This window comes from Aquila chrysaetos, chromosome 5, assembly GCF_900496995.4.
Source record: "Aquila chrysaetos chrysaetos chromosome 5, bAquChr1.4, whole genome shotgun sequence".
In the NCBI taxonomy this organism is placed as follows: Eukaryota; Metazoa; Chordata; class Aves; order Accipitriformes; family Accipitridae; genus Aquila; species Aquila chrysaetos.
The window spans coordinates 40,864,143-40,885,721 of NC_044008.1; the positions used below are offsets into that span (position 1 = coordinate 40,864,143).

General features: G+C 40.8%; 2 protein-coding genes across 8 annotated transcripts in view; one reads left to right on the forward strand and one right to left on the reverse strand.

Moving 5' to 3' along the window:
• Positions 1 to 129: 129 nt before the first annotated feature.
• Positions 130 to 13,496, reverse strand: RCN2 (reticulocalbin 2). 2 transcript variants are annotated; one of them, XM_030015187.1, is made up of 7 exons: positions 13,336 to 13,496; positions 13,061 to 13,166; positions 9,993 to 10,189; positions 7,339 to 7,452; positions 6,024 to 6,120; positions 3,898 to 4,040; positions 130 to 933 (listed from the first exon to the last, which is right to left on the reverse strand). In XM_030015187.1, exons 1-7 carry the CDS (start codon positions 13,447 to 13,449, stop codon positions 781 to 783), a joined length of 924 nt encoding a protein of 307 aa, XP_029871047.1. In that variant the 5' UTR covers positions 13,450 to 13,496; the 3' UTR covers positions 130 to 780. The 2 variants fall into 2 exon arrangements, with proteins under 2 accessions (XP_029871047.1, XP_029871048.1); XM_030015188.2 differs by having other exon boundaries at positions 7,339 to 7,440; positions 13,336 to 13,495.
• Positions 13,497 to 17,249: 3,753 nt separating this feature from the next.
• SCAPER (S-phase cyclin A associated protein in the ER) overlaps positions 17,250 to 21,579 on the forward strand; it is a 170,930-nt gene continuing 166,600 nt past the window's right edge. The window contains exons 1-3 of one of the 6 annotated variants that reach the window (XM_030013421.2): positions 17,250 to 17,349; positions 18,542 to 18,659; positions 19,439 to 19,514. In XM_030013421.2, coding sequence (XP_029869281.1) covers positions 19,452 to 19,514 — 63 coding nt within the window. In that variant the 5' untranslated portion in view covers positions 17,250 to 17,349; positions 18,542 to 18,659; positions 19,439 to 19,451. Of the gene's footprint in view, positions 17,350 to 17,631; positions 17,991 to 18,541; positions 18,660 to 19,438; positions 19,515 to 21,579 lie in introns of those variants that run through there. The other 5 variants (XM_030013422.2, XM_030013418.2, XM_030013419.2 and 2 more) reach the window with 5 other exon arrangements.

The window sequence follows — 21,579 nt, forward strand, 5'->3', positions numbered from 1 at the left end:
ACGTATCTTTGGTTTACAAAAGCTAAGAACGTTGCCCTTTTCCATTATGTACATTGCGTACATTGTTCACATTTCAAGGGGTTGCTATAGGTGACCCACAGTAAGCAATAAATGGACAAAACACAGAAAGACAGAATATTTAAAGTTTTAATCCAACAAATGAAGAGGGTCTTAACACGGTAAAATACCATTGTATTGCTAACGCTGTAGAATTGTACATTAAAAACAGTTGTCTATAGATGTAAAAATAGCAAGTTTATGATACAATAAAACACAGTATAGAAACCATTTAAAATTAAGTAGAAACCTCTTAAACAATTGAGGCATTAATCTAAGTGTTTCTCCAAATGTATTAAATAAAACACAGTTAATACTGACTCTAAACATCCCGCCCCATCTTCCCCACTCCGCGCCCTAATTAAACTGATTAGAAAAAACAGTAGTCTCTCAGTCACTGTTTTGCATTCTTTCAGAATCATTTAGATTCTCCATTTTCTTCAAGTACAGTAGAACAACTCTTCACAACACAGTACTACCCCTGAAGTAATTTTTTTCCCAACGCTATATAATTTTGGAAGTAAGTATTTAAGATTAATTTTGAAGCTAGAAGAGGCTCAAGGAAGTCTGCAGGATGGCAATTAAATTTTCAATGCAAATTATTTACACAAACATTAGTGTACTGTAATTACAGCATAGAACTGGCAACATAGCTGATGGGTGCTTTTAACAAAAGCTCCAAATGAAAGAAAGGGAAGAAAAACAGATTACAAAATAAATAACCTAAAGTTCTTCATGGTAGAAGCGTTCATCGTGAAGCTGCCTACCATAATCCGTTGCTTCACTGTTGAGAAACAAATCCTGGTTCTTAAGAATTTCTGCTTCAGAAAGCTTTTTATCGTCATTCAAATCCATTTCTTCAATAAGGTGAAGAGCCTTTAAAATAAATGGAACACCATGTGCACAGTTAATAAATACGAGCATTTATAAATAATGCTTTTGGAATAGCTTTGTCAAAGTCCTACCACAACACCATTATTTGTAACAAGCTAGACAACATATTACATTCAGAACAGAGCCCTTCTTTCCTCAGTTTGTTTCTCTTCGCCTCTTTTATTTGGTGGCAAAATCATAATATCAAATCTCTACCCTCACTATCAATTCTAAAGCAACAAATCAATGTCAAACCCACAGCTTTACTTTGAGGGCAGAAGACAGTATTAAACCAGCAAAGATTAGCCATCTTCCTGGAAGCACCCGTCGTCCTTGAAATCCACGGGCGAGTGCAGTACACGCCTTTAGTGTATGATCTGCAGAAAAAGCAAGCTTAGCATGTCAGCTAGAGACCCTGTGTTCGGGGAGCCCTTCTGGATATCCAGGCACTGAATGACAGCTACAATAGCAAGTCCTTGATGTGTGGGACCTCAACTAGGATTTAAGCCAATACAGTCTTCAAGTTGAGCATCCTCTTTCAGAAGTGTGCGCCGATTATCTCAGTCACATATTTACCCTGTGTCTGACAAGAGAAGCATCGTTTACAGCTCGCAGGTTAAGCTGTAGGCATGCTTGCTTTCAACTCTGGAGGGGTCTACTGTGCTAAGCCACTTTTTATTTCCTGAACCTGTGGAGACTCACTTTTCCATCATACATACATATTTAAAAAAAAAAAAAAAAAAAAGAAAGTAGGGATAGAGATTTGCAGCTGGATATTCTGTATCCATTTATGATTTGCAAAAAATGCTCCATTCATGGCTATAATTCATGATTAAAATGTAACTGGAAAGTATTTGATGTCCCCCGTGAAAAAGGGCTTTCTACCTTCAACAGTGGACAAGATAAGCCATCTAGGCATAGGAACTTCAACTTTGGGTAGCAATTCCTATTTTCCTTCATTTCCTGAAAGCAGAAACTTGCTTTTCTCAAAAAACTTTTAAATACTAAATCATGACAATGTCAAAGGAAACTGCAAATTAAAACAATTATCAGATTTTTGCTTATTTATACATCATAAAAGGAGGGAAGTTCAGCAGTAAAACAAAAAAACAATTGCAGAGTATTTTACTTGTAGCTTTTTCACAAGTGCTACATAGCTCAAAGCTAACAAGCTAGTACAGCAGCTCTACCATACCTATTACTTCTGAGAAATAGAGGAGTCCAAGTATTACATGTTTTTTTTGTTTTTATTTGCTAAACATCTACAAATACAATGATTTAGAGAATCCTTCTGTTCCTGCTTTTTCTGATCAATTTGGCTCAATGTAACTGCTAAGTGACTTTTTAAAAAATTAAATATTACTTACAATTAAGCTGACTACATCACCAAAAAGGACTGAAGAAAATAACAGGAACTAATGTTAGCCAAGCAGATTTTAAAAGCACTCTGCATGGCAAAAGCTAAAAGATTATTAAGACAAACATCTTGGTAAACACATATAAATTCCTGGAAATGGAATGTATAGTAATTTTTCTATTTTTATGTTATTTAGCTACCAGGTTTCTCAAGTCATTTTGAAATGCCAAAATGAAACTGCAATATTCAGCTTTTGAACAGCAGTTTATGACTTAAGTCAATGCTACCTCCTCTTTAGGATAGGTGACTTTGCTAAGCCCTTACATTAACGGAAGGAAAAAAATAGCACATTAGAGAAACAGAAAAAAAAGATTTTTTGCAGAACTGAGCTATTGCTACAGCATGGCCTTGCTGTAAGCTAAGATTTGAATTAATAGCGAAGAGCTGCTAAAAAAAACCCAAACCCAACCAAGCAAACCAACACAGGTATGGTTAGACTCAACACCACACAGAATTCAAGTCAGTTAGAACAGTATTGTTTCTGTGAAATAAGAACCAACCACCCTCAAGAGTCAGATGTTAGACAAGGTCTGTGCAAAGGCTTACAGATCCACATTTACAAAAATACTGCTAGAGCAATTTAACAACTTAGTTTCCTACGAGGATAGATACGTGAGTACCCAGTGCTGCGTGCTAGCCACATTGCTTTTTCTGTCACCAACAGAGCTGGAAAAGGAAGAGGTGGGACCTCAGTAATGAGACGGTCCAACCCAGTAGCTGGACTATGCTGTTTGACACAAAGCATGTCCTGTCTTTACCAGGAATTATGGAGGCATGGGAAGACCTGTTGTTCCTGCCATTCTGAACACCAAAATCCTCCAGTGCAAAGGAAAGAGACTTGGACAAATTAAGATAAAAAGTTACTAGCGGAAAGACAGAAATCCTCTCTACTGCAGTCGGCAACTGTAAAGTCTGCTTACTAAAATAGGTTGTTCTGGAACACTCAGCGCTTCTACTGTCTGCTACAAAAAAATAAAGACAGCTAAAATGAGAATCCACTTAAACCTATTATGCTGTTCTACCTCTGATTAAATCATTTTAATTATCATCAAATGCTGTTTGCATTACAGCATCTTGAATCATAGAATACTTCCATTTTCTTGTACTTATGGAAAGACAAGTTTTTAGTTCTACAAATTATGGTGATTTATCCAGTTAGAAGAATCACAATCAATTTTTGTTTTCAAAATTACGCTGTCAGTATATACCAGCTTCTTTTAGTAGTATATCTCATTAGATTTACTTACAATAACTAAAAAATAACTTATTAAAATACTGTACCCTTAAGTCCAACCAAGTAAGCTATTTAAACATGTAGAAAGGCACTTTGTTAATTTACAAACTCTCATACAATTAATAGGAACTTCACATTTGCCTAATGCAGTTAAGGGACCTGCACTCTCTTGACAAACTGAAAAAAGGTTAAAAATATATGCAAAGATCTACTAAGCATTCTTTTTCAACTAAGACATGATAAATCTGAATGCATCTATTCAAATTCAAAATTCTACCACATTAATTAAAATCTAAATAGCAGTCAAAACACATACCTCCTCTTGTGCAATACCCTGATTATTAGGTACTATCCAAGACAAGAGCTCTTGAGGGTCAAGTTTTCCGTCACTATCCTTGTCATAGTCATTCACAAACCGATCCTTCTCAACAAGTATCCATTCTGGATCTTCCCTTGCAGCTAGTAAGACACATTTGTCAAGTTTAAAGCCACTCTTTACCTTAAAGCAGATGTTTTCAGCTTTTGTCCTAAGCAAATTCACTTAATCTCATAAAACATAACATAAAAGTGATTTCACTAAACAAAGACAAGACTTACAGACCAGTCCCAATAGATTAAATAAATGCATCTGTCTACACATGAAAAAAATACTTGTATAGAATAAAACAGCATTTAAAGCTAAGGTAATATTAAGATTGTAAATTTACAGTTGAACTAAGCAGACGTTAAAGTCAAAGTTTACCACCAACTGAACTGTTCACTTTACATCTCCACAATTACCCAAACTGATAGTGGAGAAAGCATACTTTATATTGAATGTGCTGCCAAGCAGATGGTTTCCTACTTACTGGGACAGCTGACATATCAGTAGGAAAACATTAAAGTGGATAACAGAGATATCTTACATTTGCAGTATTTACCTTGACTGAGTTAAGATTACTCTCTCCCATTAATGTATAGCAATCGTGTTGCAGACACCGTGTTGAGAGTATCACATGACAGCAATACGAGCAATACTATAGGCCTCAGACATTGGTCATCTCAGCACTTAACGGACGGAGGAAAGTAGGGAAAAGCTTTAAATCAACAAGCGTCCCGAGAAGTAGGTAGATAAATAGTGTTTTGCAGTATATAAAACGGATAACATGTATTATAAAGGAACAAAGAGTGAAGTCCCTCTCCTTCCTTTCCAACATCTACTTTTGCAAGTAGATTATCCCTTCATGTCACAATTCATCATGCACTGTTGCCCAAAACCACAAAAGTTATGAAACCACACCCACCATGTAGTTTCTTTAAACTGTGCTGCAGGAACACTGTCTGCAGAGGAGATGGGCATTTGGAGAAGTTGAAGTAGCTTCTATAATTATAGCTGATTCTGAACTCTTGCTAAAGTTTTAATGACAAAGCTGTTATCTTCTCTGTTAACTGCAAGGACCCTAGCAACAACTTTCCAACAGCTTCGGACAGACTGGCTTGGAAAAGCTTTTTTCACGTCAGAGCAGGAAAAAGATAACCCTGTAGTTGCATCAGAGATCTATTGTTTTAACTGGCTCTGGCAAACAAGATGGTTATACAAGGTGAAATGTCAGGTGGTTGATTGGAGTGAAGAAAAACTGACTATTCCCCTTTTTCTCCATATCCTTATGTGGCTTAAACATTTTCCCCAGCTAGGACACTAGCCCACGCTTAAGAATTAGCACTCCTTAGGACCAAGCAGACTCTCCACATGCCTCAAGCTACTGGTCTTTCTGAACTGGAGGAGTTATTTGCCCTATCGTGTAGCAAATCAAATACAGCGTATAAAATATTTATCTATTAGCAACATAGCTAGAGAAAAGTATTGCTAAACACCAGGTAAGAGTCCTTTTTCTTGTTAAAGAAGGAATACATCAAGCTTAAGGAAGGGCGAGAGTGGGGAAAAAAACTAAAAGTGAAAGCAGATAGGCTTTTTACAGCTGGTACAGTGAACAGACTCCTTACACTTCCCCTCCGACTCTCTTAAAACACACACAGCTTCAACCCTTCTAAAGCAAGGCTGACAGCTGCCACCTTAAGCTAATAAAGACCAGGGAAGTTTAACCTTACATTCATGCTGTCTGGTTTCTCAGATGTGTTCAGTTAGCAAAACTACATCTTATTTCAGCTGCATATCTAGTGATGAGGAATATGCTTCAGTCTTCAGGAAAACAAGAAGTAACTTGCAAGGAAACAGTGGGATCGGCTATACACAAACTACTGCCAAATACATACAGGGCAGACTGAAATAATGACCTACTATGCCCAGTACCATGAAGCTGAATTATTCTAAGAGACAGGATAATGTATTCAGAATCTGTAGGTGGAGGTGTAAAAAGCTGAGAATAAAGGTGCGTACAATTCATCCCATTCCAAAAGCTTCTGTTCAGTTCCTTCTTTCATGCCCCCGCCCTTTTTCCTTACTTGGGTCTCTTCTGTAATCACCAAGGAATTCTTCCAGGCTAACAAATCCATCACCGTCTTTATCATGTTCTTCTAAAGCCTCCTGAATGACAAAGTCCTTTTGTATACATACAAAAAGCAAAATATCAATTTGTGAAAAATTAGCAACTTTTAATCAAGAGAAACAGCAATAAATCATTTTAGAGCAATAAGGTATCCTTTAAAGTACAGACTCCCTCATTTCAAATCTGCTTTTCCATTTTTATGCAGATTAGTGCGTTAATTGGTTCCTGTGCAACAGAACAGATCTGTTCTTAAGAGTTTAGGATGTCAGGTTTTATGAAAACCAAATCCAAAAGGTGTACCTAGAGTTGGAATCCTTCAACGTAATTCAAAACTACAAAAATAGCTGAGAAACATGAATTTCTACAAAGCTGTATCATCTCATTTAACTTTTCCTTTTTCATGTGATGTATTCATTAATTTGCATTTTTGTAACTTTATGAAATTGTTAGGAAAACTGGTTGGTCTTTTGGTCCCGTGTTTCCCAGTGAAGCCAGTCTGCCTGTTCTCCTAGTTCTGTCTTGTCTTGTTTGTCCATAATAAACAGTTATGTCAACACAAACAGAGGCTGTTTGCATGGCACTCCTCCTGGCAGTTGGCTCTGCAGCATCAGATAGCCAAAACTGAAGGCTCTATTGCAGAAAAGCACCAATGTACTTTTAACTGGGGTCAACTGTCGATACTGAGCTGGAATGACACCCACAGTCACAGCAGTGAGGAAACAGATGCCCAACAGCAAAGTGCTCCTGGCTGAAATAATAATCCCCCAAGCTCTGACCACAGTACAGTCAGTATTAAAGCTTCAGACGGGCTTGAATGCTCTTTTTCGGCCAGAAACGTGACTCTTGTGTCCCTTTAAGCAAAGTGAGAGTAATCGACACTTGACCTTTTCCTGTGCGAAATCTTTCCTGTAAGTCCCCCTAACTAGATTGAACTCTGAACTAGGCATGAAACTTCCTCAAGCTAAAATCTCACTGATCTATTTCCAACCTAACAGAGTTTAGAGACAGATACGTCTATCCAATCCCAAAAATTTGGGATAGTTATGCAATACTATTCCTGAAACGGATTTCAAAGAAAAACACTGAACCGCTGCTCCAGCTCCTGACCTCCAGCACGGGATCCACAACACATTATCTGCTTTTTAATTTGGTCTGTAAAAGCAATACTCAGAACTGCTCAAAAGCTCACTTCCTGTAGTACTGAGACTAAGCACATGCATTAAAAAAATGTTGCATCTATATACACAGGCTGATACTCTCCTAAATCTTACCGTCATATACTCCACTTCCTCAGGATGTTCAAAAGCAACAAATTCATCCACATTTAGATCAGGAACATCATCTCTATTAGCTTTTTCAAAACGCTTTTTCTCCTTTAAATGAAGCTTAGAAAATAGATTTAGTTAGAGCACTTAATGAAAAGGAAAAACATTATAGTAGCTGGCTGTAGGCTCATTAGAATATTAATTGTTTCACATTATGTACTCATATTATACTGATGTTATATTTTCTCTAAAAAGAGCTCATCCAGAGCAATGAGAACAGCACTTTTAATTGAGGTAGTTTTACACTAAGAATCGCATAAAGACTTCCTTTTTTTTCAATTTAAGGAGACATTTAAAACATACTCTTAGCCAAGGCTTCAAAAACACAAAAGGGAGAGAATGAAAAGACCAAAAATTATCTTGTCTTTATACAGGCTTCCTCTTTCTAAAAGTCACCAATTCCCAAACTAGGTTTAGTGGAGTACAATGATTATAATTAATGGTAGCCATTGCAAATTCCGAAATTTACGTTTGAAGGACATTTAACCTTCTGGATCTATATCTCATTTGTATCAAGGGCTGTTTGTAGTTCAAAGAAGGTCTTGAAAGAAATACCATGTATGTAAAATGTCTTTTCTGAAGCCATTTTAAGTGCTGAAGGATTAGACAGATTCCTTTAATACAAGACTGTTGTCCATTACATCTGAACATATTAGAAAGCAAAGTCACTTCTCTCACCCATTTTAAGTATAAATATTAGCATGCCTTTTAAAAATAAATAAGATCCACAATAAGCAGGGAAGTTCTTATTTCTGAATGTCTTGCACTTCCTGTTTCCATATTCCAAATGTGCAAAAATTTCATTTTTTTTTTGCTCATTTAATTTCGTACAGTCTCTTTAGACAAAATAAAGACCCACACCATTGATAACTGATCTCTACGCAAACTGCATGTGATGTGAGCTATACAAATTCTGGAATCCCATGATTAAGTGTGTTGTGCTACCAGTGTGACTCTGATCTGGATAAGGGAGTGGCCAGCAAACCAGAGATCACAAATGCTTTAAAAATAACCATTTGAAATTGTACTTCCTAGTTTGTATCCTATTTAGTGACACTTCTTTCAAAATTAGGCTAACCTGATTAATACAGAGCATAACATGTAACAAATAAAGTATAAGATCTTAACTATTCTGCAAAATAATTAAATGTACTCTTAAAGAAAAGCTGAACTTAGCTGAGAGTTTAAATAGGAAGGCAATTCAGAAGGACTGACTACAGAAAGGACTGGACTGCAACATGAACTTGAACTATTGAGGGGAAAAATCTATTTTTCAGTGGTTTTTTGAGAAGTGATGAACAAGGCTGCCACCTTCTGGTAAATTCATATGTTTACTTGATGTCAATTCTAAATCAATACCATAGTCTAACTCTTCCATTTTGACTAGAGCAGGATCACTCCAAACATAAGGAAAATGCTGAAGAAGGCTGACGTATGATGCTTGTACAATGCTGCTAATTTTGTTCTTTACAATATATGTTGAAGAAGTCAGCAAGCAGGAAAACCTAGCAAGCAGTCAAACAAAGTATAGCATAAGTAAGTAAGTAGGAGTTCTAACTCGGCATATATACCTATGATGGCAATATCTCAAACATGGGATCAATATTTTGACTGGTAGGTCCACTAACAAAAAGTCTTGTTTTATTTAAAAGCTATATAATTATTCAGTTAAGTGACCTCCAAAGCTTTACAGTTTGTTTCTTTGGTGTGTAAAATCCCCTGCCCATTGTCTATTTTAGCTTCACTTCTGTCAACATCCTGTATTATCTACTACTACTTTATTAAAAGCAGCCACAGCAATCTTCACAGAAAAAAAAAAAACAACAAACCACCCAGGCCAGAATAGTCTAAAAACTCACTTATTCTCTTTTTGGGAAATATTTACATGTACTATACATGTGTAACCTGAAAGGAAACAAGTTTTGCTATGTGGAGATTCTTGGCGAACCTTTCCTCCCTGCCTCTCTTGCCTCTTTCCTTTCCACTCTCAAGTATCTGCTTTCATATATGAGATTAATCCATAACTTCTGTTGTTTACACATCCAGTTTTAGCTGTCAGAGTTGCATTTTGATTGCTAAAAATGTCTGAATTGCTATTGCTTTCTCTGTGGGTCTCTAATGGACAGAAAATGTTAAAGCAGGCAGTATTGATACCCCACACTGGGTACTTGAGAAATAACTGGAAAAGTGCAATAAAGGAGGTTAAAGAGTAGAAGGGTTTCCTTCACCTCCAACACCAGTGGTACTGGCCCCTGCTGAAGGCAGGACACTGGTTAGGCTACAGACCTAATAGATTGCCATCTTGTTTTAAGATGATAGCTGGAGACTGTGCTCTGTGGTAAGACTGTCAATAGACTTACACTCCACTCAGCTCGAAAAAATATACTTGGGAGGTACGATTTCGTTCTGTCTTTGTTTAGTTGGTAGCAGCTTTAATACTCCATTACTTTCCTTTAATTACTCCCCTATCTCAGATAGATGAAAGCGTTAAACCATGTGCCAGCTGCTAGGGTTTCTCTACCCATCTTGTTCTGTCACAATAAACAAACATTGCTGCCTTTTGCCAACAGCTTACAGAAACTGATGCTGAAACATTTTACCTGTCGAAATGATTCTTCTTCTTGATCCTCCAGGACAGTGTTCTCATCAAAATCAATTACACGATCATACATTTGCATATTATACTCCTTCCAAGACACTAATCCGTCACCATCTTTGTCATAGTCATTGAAGTGTTGCCTAGCTTCTTGCGTAACATAATGTTTAAAAGACTGCTGTATCCAGGAACTCAGCTCCTCTGTGAAAATCATTAAGAAAATAATAAAATAAAAAAAATCAGAATCATCTGCACTATAAAAACTATAAAGATACCACAGGTCTATTCAGTCTGGAATATACTCTGCAATTCAGATGTAAGCATATAGGCAAGAGCTTAGTTAAAGCAAAACAATCTGTTTCTTCTATGCCGTGGCTTTTTTCAAGTTAACTGAATGAGAGAATAGATCATAGCTACAGCCTTCAGTTTTTCTTTCGTAGTACCATTTCCCCATTGATACCCTTAGGCTAGAGTTACATGGTTACTGGCCTATACTGGTGCTGCCAGAGTAAGTGTGATGTATCCCTCTCTGAAACACGTGGGATGTGGTAGGAAAAAATGATTACAGGTAGCATTCATACAGCTACATAGCAAACTGGATCACTAAAAACTTATCCTGTAAGAAAATTCTTAGTTTTCAGCTGAGAATGTACCCTTATTTAGGTCACTGGGACCTGAACAATGGAAGCAGGAAGCCTGCCCCTTTTGGTGCCTGCTGACATTTATGTCAGCCTGAAATGATTACGTGGCTATGCCTTTCCAAATCTGAAGCCAATCAACACTGTAGCATCCCTTCACCTTTTTTTTCTTCAGAGCTTTATGAAAATGATGCTGAATATGGTTTAGATAGACAACTCTAAACATAACTTTTTACCCCCCCCAAACATCATTCCCATCAGTTTTGGGTTTCTTTTGAAAAATCCACAAACTGAAATAAAAATAAATTGACTGCCATTGCCTTAATTACCAAAATGAAACATTAAGAAATATTTTCCCTTTACTTGGGGCTGAAATCAAGCCTTTTATATTTTTTTAAATGCTTTGAAGCTATTTGTTTTTATAGAAACATGGCTAAAAGAAAGCTTAATATGCAGATGAATTCATACAAATACATTAAAGTTACTTCATTTAAAGATTGGGAGAACATATTCCCTCAGTATCACCCAGTATCACCCAGTTATTTTCAAGTGCCCAGAAAGGGAAGGCAACTTCCTCTGCATTGCAACATTATATAGCTAAATCAACTCAACTGAAATCCTGCTCTGAAGAGTCATGATGACTAATAAAAAAATCCTACAGAAATTACTACACTGGTGTAGAAAAATCTTACAGCATTTTTAAAATAATAAAGTATTTTATTCTATCCTTCCTGGCAGAAGTGTCAATACAACTTTACTAGGTTTATTTAAATATCTTTGAAAAGCAGCAAGAGATTTTTAAAAATATATTTTGAATACTGAATTTGTATTACCAAAGGAACCAACTTTGTAACAGATTCTGTGAATCGATTGAACATGTGGAGGCGTGCATGCCATGTTTTATAACCGCTGAGGCTTGTGCACAAAACCAGCATTGCCTTACAAGAAACTGCAACGTGATTTCTTAAAGATGGGTAACATAATTTATAGCATGGTTTATTTCCCAGCATTTAAGGCACGAGGCACAGTCATCTGAACACATAATGTCCAGTGCCATTAATGAGAAATACTTAATGCTCCGACACTAGAGAAGTGGTATTAATATTTATCACAAAATCTCTCAGTTAGCCTCCAAACGGAGACGCCACTACTAAGGAAAAGTTCTCCGGGAGTGTTTTGCAATACACTGAGAAATAACTGAGCTGAAAAAGCTTCGATACCATAAGTTTCTTGGTGTAAAACCATATTCCACTGTGAGTTTTCCTTTGGGAAGTGAGGGGAAGGCAAGTTTCCATTAGACTGAGAACCAGATGCAATATATACCATGAGGATGGAGTACGGGTGGAATTTCTGCCCTTTAAATAGACCTCTGCCCTTACAGCCTTCACGTTGTGAACTGCTTGTTGCTTATTACAGGCGTTAGCCATCCTGTCAAAGTTATATACTATCTCATCTCTACACAGTCAGATGCAGGAACACTGAAATAAGTGTGCAGCTGATTAGTTTCAGCATATAAAGTGAAAGACATTCAAGAGATATAGTTGATCTCGTCTTTAAAACCATATTTTGTCCTCTCACCTAGAAAGCTTCCTGCATGTTTAATATCATGTTAATGAAGTATCACTGTTCTGGTGTTTGAACAAGGATTCTACTTGCTCTGCGTGCGTGCATGTGAGACAATTTTGATTTTTTGTCAAAATCACAGCAAAACACCAAAAATACATTTTCATAATGAGTTTTAAACTTAAATTAATAACGTGTCATGATCATGTACTGAAAGGAAGGGCCCGAGTTTACCGCGGAGTACTTGTGAAGTCTGACTGATAAAAACCTGTCTGGGAAGAGACATTTGATACGATACTGTGATGAAACGAATATATGTTTCCTCAGTGTCACCTGGTGTCACCAGGCATTGAAGCGCATATATGTAGTACTACGACTGCAGCGCACTTTCTTTGCCGCTCAAACTTGCTCTCCGAGTTGCACAAACGGGATTTCAAACACAGAAATCCCCTTGGCTCAAAGTGGCTTCAGGCGTGCAAGGAGCAGGTACAAGCGCAAAGCTGGTACCTACAACTTAGTAATGCTCTCTTACCCACGCTAACTCACTCCCGTGTGCTCCTGTTGGCCCTCACTCCTCACGTAAAACAGGAATCTTAGGGACCGAGACACCCCCTCTTGGCATTCCTAACGCACTGTGCAAGCTGGTCGTTCTGTTTTCCATGGAGATTCTCCCCAGCACAGGAGTCACCGGCGGTGTCGCGGGGAGAGCGTATCTTTCCCTCCTCTGCGGGCGCGGGGCCGGACCCGGGACAGGGACAAAGCCCGGTCCCCGCCCGCTCGAACCCCCACGCGTGCTACCAGCCGGTCTCCGGGGCACGCAACCGCGGCGGTCCCCGGGCCGGCCGGGAGCCGGGGCGCCGCCCGCCGTTACCCTTGGTGAGGAGGCCGTCCGCGTCCGAGTCGATCTTCTTCACAATGGCCCTCAGCCGCCGCTGCTGCTCTTCCGGGCTGAGCCGCGCGTACTCCTCCGCCTCCTCCTGCGGCACAGGGAACCAACCGCGCGTCAACCCGCCGTCCCCGGACGCCTCGGACCCTTCCCGGCCCGCCGGCGGCGGCGGCTCCCGCCCCGCGGCCTCGCCGGCGGAGAAGCGCCGCGCTGGGCCGGCTCCCGCCCTCCTCTACCTCCCCGCCGCCGCCGCCGCCCACCTGTCCGCCGAGCAGCGCCTCCCGGTCGTAGTCGGCGCGGTGCTGTCCCTGCGCCGCCAGGGCCAGGGCGAGGGCCAGGCCCAGCGCCAGCAGCAGCGGCCGCCGCCGCCGCATCTCGCCCGCCGAGGAGGGGAGCGGCGGCGAGGGGCGGGGAAAGGGGCTGCGGAGGGCGGGCCGAGCGGCGGCGGGGGGCTCGGGGGCGCCGCCTGCGCGGAGGGTCGGACCCGCGGCCCGCGGGGGGAGGCGGCGGCCGCCTCCGGGAGGACCCGGCCCTGGGTGCCGCCTGTGCGGAATACCCGCGGCGGTGAACGTACAGCTGGTGGAGAACCAGAAGGTTTACCCTCGTCTCTCGCCCAGTCCTTTTGGCTGTATCCGTGGAAGAGACCAAAAGCTACCGAGACGGAGGGATCGTTTGCCAACTTGTAAGCACCAGTGAAGCTTGGCAGGCCGAAGTGACTGTCACCGGAACGTCGGGCAAGCGTCCACAAACCCTGGCATCGGGGAAGAGGATCAGGAAACGAACGGTGTAAAAGCTTTACGCCAAAAACGAGCAAACGGTTCTCTTGCCGGAGGACCCAACTCGCAAGTCACGCTTCTAACACAAAGTTAAAGGGGAGCAGCGCTTTACCAGAGTTAACAAGGCGGATCGATACAAATCTTCATAACTGCTCAATGCAGATAATAGAAAAGAAAGCTGTAAAATAAATTTAACCTCGTTTGCCGCTCAGACAAACTAAAAATACGTCAAGTAAATGAGCAGGGGGCCTCCCCAGGAATACCATTCCTAAGAGCCGTTGCGTGAAATTGGGATTGCTCTGATCCCAAGCCCAATGAGGTCAAATTAATCATTCTTACTGGATGAATCGAGATTTACGCAAGACCATCGTTGGATTTGTTACTTCTCCTTTCAATACTAGTGTATTTCTGGAACTCCTCTTTTAAACAGAAGGAAGTGAGATTAACCTACCTGGACTTCCAGAAACACAATTGTTGCCAGGTTTAAGCAGAGCCCTCAATTAATGGAGGTTGTCTGCTGCGCTGTCCTGTCTCTTCCATGGCAATAGCGGTGTACAGCTCCCTGGTTAACCTCAAATTCTATTAACTGCGAAGAGCTACGACAGTTCATTTTGAAGATCTGAGAGTGAAATATTGCAATAAATCAGTAAATGTGTTATTGCAATTTCCTGCCCATATAAGAAATGTCTTTCTATTAAAAAATCTAATAGTGAGTTGAGTCTAATATATTTTATTGGTTTAAATGTTAAATTTCCCATCAGTATTTATATAAATCACATACACAAAATGTGAATTAAGGCATACTACTTGTGGCATGTGTAGATAAAGCAAATCCTATAAGCAATCAAAACAGAAATAAGATTTGGTTTCTGAAATAGTACTGAAGATGCTTTGTCTTCTTTGTCTAATGCATTACTAACAGCCCCAAAAAACTCTTTGCTGCCTATCTCAAGGGTTGACAAGTGTATCAGATTATACATTTAAGTGCCTAAACTGTAATAGCCTCCAAGTAAAAAATTCAACGTAAATGTGCGAAGAGCGAGTTTATTAACGACACGTTCATATGCCGAGATGACTCAAGATAGGAGGAGGAGGAAATACAAATAACTGAAACAATAAAGCAAGCTAAACCAAAAAGTCATTATATCCTATACATTAAGAAAAAAAATCTGAAGCTCAGCAAGAGGGAAAGCATAGGGAATCATATTCTTCTCTTGGTAGTTAGCCTGTGTCAAAATGCAACCCAGACACTTCCCAGCATGCAGTTAATTGGTCATATAATAAAATTCAAGATCATTCTGGTATGGATGCAGGGAAAAAAAAAAAAGAGAGAGAGAGAGGCTCTCATGTTCCCTCGATATTTTTAACCAAGTGCACAGCAAATGCATCACTATTGTAACTTGTAAGTAAAAAGAGAGTATCAGTGAAGCTATTTTTAAATCAGAATATGAGTCACGCTATATAAAAACTTTTTAATGTGCTGAACTTTCTGACTTTTCAAAAAAAATCCCCCCTTCCCCCAAGCCAAATTGCATACAGTCTTTCACAAATCTGCTTGGAGCTTCTTTCAGTCACAAAGGAATTAATGTTAGAAGGTCATGTTCAACACAACTTCTTCTCTATGAGATCTGCAAATGTAAATCTCTTCCTGTTAAACTGTCAGCACGAGATCAGTTGTCCAGCAACACAAATAGTAGCTTCTTAACAGTTATTTCTAGCAAGTGAAGTTATACGTCTGGTGTTTTCTACAATTTTTTTATGTTTCTACATTTTAGTTTTATAAATCACTGCCTAACTTGAATAAGCTTTGATTTTCTTCACTCTAATGTATGTCATTTATACCCTTTCAGAATAAACGGATTTTCAGTAGTTTTTTTAGATAGGCTTCCATTTTGACATATTCTCCTAATTTTGTTTTTATCACTTGTAAACATTTTAAGCTGCATACGAGACGGTTAAGTGTATCTAAGACCTGCATGCAAAGATTATCCTTCCTTCTTCCATTATAAAAGCCGTTGGATTTTGGCATGTGGATTTAAGTAAGGGAAGAAACTGAGCAACAGTGTACTTATAAAGATGATCAGGTTCAAATACCTTGTGTTAGGATTTCAAAATGGCAGTCACTTGCTTTAGTAGTACCCAAATAGGACTTTCTGAGTGTTCTAATCGTTTCGTAACACCTTGCACAAAGTATCCAGAAGTATTTTAGACCCTGCAGACATTACAGAACTGGTTTTCTACATCTTTGCATTTAGTGCAGTTATTAATATCTGAGGAAGTAGGTTATAAAATGACACTTCTAATGTGGTATCTGATTTGGCATCGAACCAGAACAGCGGGATTTGACACGAGGCCCAGTACCACAGTGCTCAGCTCAGCCGCACACCAAAGAAACAGTTGTGGAAGCTCAGACGAATGCCTGATAAATAATAAACAAGCTCATAATCGAACAGTGACAATATAAGGGATGTGGATGGGGCCTTCGGGGCCACCTGGCTCAGCTCCTTGCTCCGAACCAGAGTTAAGTATATGCGTCATTTCTGAGAGATGTTTGCGCTGCTGTTCCTGGAGTCTTCAGCTGAAGCATGTACAATCTCCCAAGCCATCTATTCCAATCCTTGTATTATTTTTAACGTTTTAGAGATAGCAGCCTAAATTGTCCAGGTTACAATTTAGGCCTCTTCTTATTCCTGTCACAGCGGGGGAAATGGATTATTCTCCTTCTCTTCACAACCATGCTTTTACATGCTTGAACGCTCCCACCACATTCCCTTTTGTCTTCTCTTTCGTCTAAACAGATTCAACTTGTCCAGTATTTCCTCACAAATCACGTTTTTCAGGCCTCAAATCCCATGAGAAGGGCTGGCCTCTCCACACGAGCCCCACCCGTCTCCACGTACAGTGCCCAAGCAGGACACACTACCCTAACTCACACCTCACCAGTGTTAAACCCCAGGATTACGTCCTGTTTTGCTGTTTGCCCGCACATACACCCAATGTCCTGTACACGAGTATCTACTGGCTGGCACATATTCGACGTTCTCCTTTTTCCACCTCCCCACCGGCGGGGAAAGCGCTCGACGCTGAGGGACTGACCGCCGTCACCTCAGCGGTCCCGTCAGCCCGGGAGGCGCGAACTGACGGCACCTCGGGGCTTTCTCACAGGGCTGACGAGGCAGCGACAGGCGGCCTGACCCAGGCCGGGGAGCTGCAGGTTCCTCCGGTACGCAGTTCGGGAACCCTCTCCAGAAGCGCCGCGGCCGCCTCAGCCCCCGCACCAGGCGGGAGACGAGCGGGCAAGGTGAGGGCAATGCCTTCGCCGGCACGGCGGCGCATGCGCGGCTCGCGGGGCCGAGCCGCGGCGTTGGGGGGGGGGGGGGGGGGAGACAGAGAAGCGCGGCGGCGGCGGCGGCGGGCGGGCGGCCGCTGGCGGCGGGATGCGATGACATCACCGCGGCGGGACGCGCGCGGGCGGGACGGCGCGGCGCGGCGGAGAGCGTGAGTGGCCGCTCCGCGCGCCCCGGCGCGGGGGAGGGGCGCGGCGCGGCGGCAGGGCGGCGCGGGGCGCCGGCGGCGGGGCAAGATGGCGGCGGGCCAGCCCCCCCCCCCCCCCCCCCCCCCCCGCCCCGCGGAGCCCCAAGCACTGCGGGCGGCTCCGGGTCCTCGGCCTTCCCGGGCGGCCCGGCCCGGCCCTGCGCAGCGCGGTGGCCGGCTGAGGGAGCGAGGCCTGTTGCTACAGGCAACCGGGAAAGCCCGCGGCGGCGAGCGGGCCCGGTGGGTGTCAGATAGGCCTCGCCGTGTGGGTGAGCTTGGCGGAGCGCCTTGCCTTGGAGCGGGGCTCCGGAGCCCCCGGGTTGTGCCCCGCGGCAACCCTGCCTCAGCCTGGTGGTGGAGGGGGCCCGTCCCTTCCGACCAAACGTCTCTCCCCCGTCACTCCCGCCCAAGCCCGCAGTCGTGAACGAAGTCTGTGAGGAAACTTGGAATTGCTCAGTCAGCGGGAGATTCCTGCGCTTGTAAACCTCGCTGTTAATTTGAGTTGCGCAGGTCCGCCTTTCTTGCGGTGTGGAAGTTGTGTGTGTGGGAGGGTGGGGCACACATCCTGAGAAAATGTACTGTAAACTCTTAAAAACCGCCATAAGGTGTGTAAGTATTTGCATTTTTAAAAACTGTTAATTGCGTTCATAGTTTAAATTGATGGTCTTCCTTTGCTGTCAGAGAGAAAACCATGGTACAAAAGCTGACAGTAGAGTAGGCCTCGCAGCGTACTCGGGGGTAGGGTTTGTCTTCTCTGCACATTTTTCTAAATACAGATTCCTGTTTCTAAATGATTTCCAAATGCGCTGCAGTACTGGGAAAATACTTGGACCCTCAGTTTTTTTTCTTCGAATATACATGTCAATTTAATGAGCTTTTATTACACCTTGATTATAATCAAGTTAAGTTGGTGGGCAAAAAGCACGGTTTTCTAAGATGCCTCAGTGTTTGAAGACTCCTCATGCTGGGCCTATCCTGATGCCTGAAGTGATGCTGAAAGATAATTTTACTTTGTTTTCAAAAACTTGCTTCCTTCAACCAGCTGCAGAATGTTTCGGTTTTCTTAAGCTCAGTAGGTTGTCTTAAAGCATACAAACAAGTGCAAATCCTAACAACTGCCTGTTTGTTGACATAGGTTTTGGCTATTTACTTTTAGAAAAATCAGCAATTTACGAGGAATACAAGATGTAATACAAGAACAAGTGAGCAGCCCACTTAAAGCAGTATCATTAATGATAAAGACCAACAAAATCCGACTTTGGATCTGATTAAAGGTTAACCTTGTTCTGTTACCTAACTTCTGATAATTTAAAAGTGTCTTTAACTTCTGGTTAGTGTCTGGCTCTTCAGAAGAGTAAGAACTGTTGAAGGAGAGCGTGTGCATTCTAATAGTAGCTGGCTAGAATTTATTTCAACCATGAACCCAAGGGTTTAATTTTATTTCAGAATTGTTATCGCTGTTTTGAAAATTCTTGATAAGCCTGTAAATATTTAGTCCCGTGCGATTCTGCATTTGTTGCAATGGTTCTGTAGTTCAAAATGGGATAAAAGGATTCCCTTTCTCAGATTTGACTTCTACGGGAACCATCACATCTTTTTTTAAAATGAGCACAGAAGTTTTCAATTTTATTTTGCTTCGCCACTAATTATCTGATACAGATTTCTTAGTATGTCTCTGATTCATTTTTCTTTTTGAACTAATAACCAACTTGCCCGGTCCTCTGTCACAGGAAAGATTATTCTGCTTGCCTTTGACTATTCTAGAGCAGTCCATGCAATGATTTGTTTTAAAGTTTTAATATTCTGTATACTGTTTACTATCTTACTACATACACATTTACATTTTTCTGTATGGTCATTCTCTTTTTGTTTTCTTTATGGGCCCTTGGCTACTTTTACTAAGGAGCAATGCAAACACTTCACAAATAAAACTATCTTCTGAAAAGCTTACTGTGTTCATCTGATGTCTATGACATAAATGCTGCTAAGAAGCTAAAATTAATTTTAGAAGTGGTTTATGTGAAAATAATTAATTGCATTTATTTTGACACAGGTATGAAAACTCAATGGGGTCGTCCAAAAATGTAATAAGTGAGCCTGTTGATGTGGAGGAAGGCTATAATATGATGGTAAGACATTCAGCTACTGTAACAGTGTGGTAGGATTTTTCCTACTGCAAGAAAAACTAATTTTTCATTTTGGGATACACTGATAGATCAGTTCATTTGTACCTTCTCTCTGAAAGTATTGATTCTAGAAACTGGATCAACTTAATTTATTAACACCATGATGAGAAACCTTCAAAAATGAATTTTACTGTAGAAGAAATTTGTTTTGTATCATTTCTAGTTGTGTTACTATATTGGTTTTTTTGCACTTTAAGACATTGTTTCAGCTGATTCCCATTTTAAACTACTTTCATCCAACCTGTTCTCTAGTGTAAGACCATAGTGTTTGGTTACACTAATAGAGTGGTGGTCTTTGAAGTAGCTGAGGGTTAGAGCTGAAGTCATTTTCTTTGAGAATGCAATGGATGAAACTGGGGGTTTTGTTTACGGCAATGTGTGTATATATATGAACACCGTTAAAACAAGAATCCTCATAAAAGGTCCTCTAATATTCATAGCCACGCAAAGAAGCAGTACAGACTAAATGACTAAAATCTGCTACTTAAGGCTAAACAAATTTGTAGTCACTCCTTTTGCCTAACATGATTGTATCTAGAGCACTTTGATGCAGATAACTTCTTTGGATAGTTAAGTAGCAAATAGGAGGGATTCGGGTTGAGGAGGCGGTCAAAAGCCTATGTATCAGTATCACCTCACTCATATGAAGGAGGGCATTAAAGCTTACTCTTGTCTAGTCAAATGAAAAGACTATGTTGATACCCACTATGGCCTTTGGCACAATAGTTTACACTTCTCTGTGGCTGTACATTTCATTATTGCTAACTGTCCCGTTAAGACCTCCTTTAAGGCTTTGTTGTTTTCTTTTGACTGACATCTAAGTTATGGAGACTAGAATTTTAAGTCAAGTTTGAGTTTCATGATACAAAGTACTTGGAAATATCATGTTGAGATACTTCTGCTTTCCTTATAAGCCTTTCTGGCTTGTAAAAAATAAATAATTTTAAAGGTCTGTTTGGTCTGGACTAACGGAAAGTTTTACACTTACATGGGAGTAATAATCTCCAAAAATAAGGATGGAAAGCAACTGTCTCGGCAGCAGTTGTGCAGAAAGGAACCTTGGGATTATAGATTATGTATGCGCAACAAGAGAAATTCTGCTTATATATTAGGAAGAGTTGGGTCTGATCTGACAGGGGACAGGGACTTGGGGGTTGGACAAGACCTGCAGAGGTCCCTTCCAGGCTTTGTTATTTTGTGACTATGTAAGTTGTGCTAATTTATGTGTGATATGTCATGATATATGTGTTATGATTATTTCGTAAGTGATGAAAAGGTAATATCATATTGCAAAAAACCCCAGCCCATGCATCATTTTGAGGTGATTAAATGGGAGTATCATCTGTAAGATGTCAATAACCTGTCCGCAGTGTTTAACGTTGAGAAAGTCTTCACTGAAGTATTTGTATCTGCTTTTGGACATTGTGTTTCAAAGAGAGATGTGAATCAATTGGAGACCATCTGGCAGAGAAAACCATAAGTGCTCAGATTCAGAAAACTTGAAATCTGAGATCTGGAAAACATGAGAAAAAAGATAAAAGGAATAGGGATGGTAAGCCTGGAAGATAGGAAGACCAATGAAGGATGAAATGGGACATAACAGCATGAAAAATAACAGGAAAGAAAAACATTCAAATGATTTCCGAGTCCTCCGTGTATGGCAAGAATGAGCGGGCTTATGCTGTAGGAAAGCCATAGTTAAATATTACGTAGATTGTGCCAAGTGAAAACTGTCTGGTGGTGGAGGATTTGAAAGAAAAGGTGCAATAAATGAGGAAAGATTTATTTGTTTACTTATTCATTTTTGGCAGTTAGGGATGCCGTAGATTAGCCTTACTTCCAGCTAAGGTGAGTGTTTGGGTCTTTTTTAAGATTTGAGAATAAATTAATGCAAAATGCAGTCTGAATATTCTTCTTTTGGTTTAAGACAGACACATTTCAGAGGTGATTAAGTTAAAATTATTTGACTCTGTTCTGAAGTAAGCCACCACAAGTATTTACATTGGGA

Bases quoted from the DNA above. Each gene is read 5' to 3' on its own strand.
- RCN2 (XM_030015187.1), bottom strand. From the start codon at position 13,449: ATGCGGCGGCGGCGGCCGCTGCTGCTGGCGCTGGGCCTGGCCCTCGCC. The intron at 7,453-9,992 runs GTAAAATGTTTC...CTATTTTCTAAG, and splicing joins AAGAAGAATCATTTCGACAG to CTTCATTTAAAGGAGAAAAA. The intron at 934-3,897 runs GTATGTGTTTTG...TTTATTTTAAAG, and splicing joins AGGGTATTGCACAAGAGGAG to GCTCTTCACCTTATTGAAGA.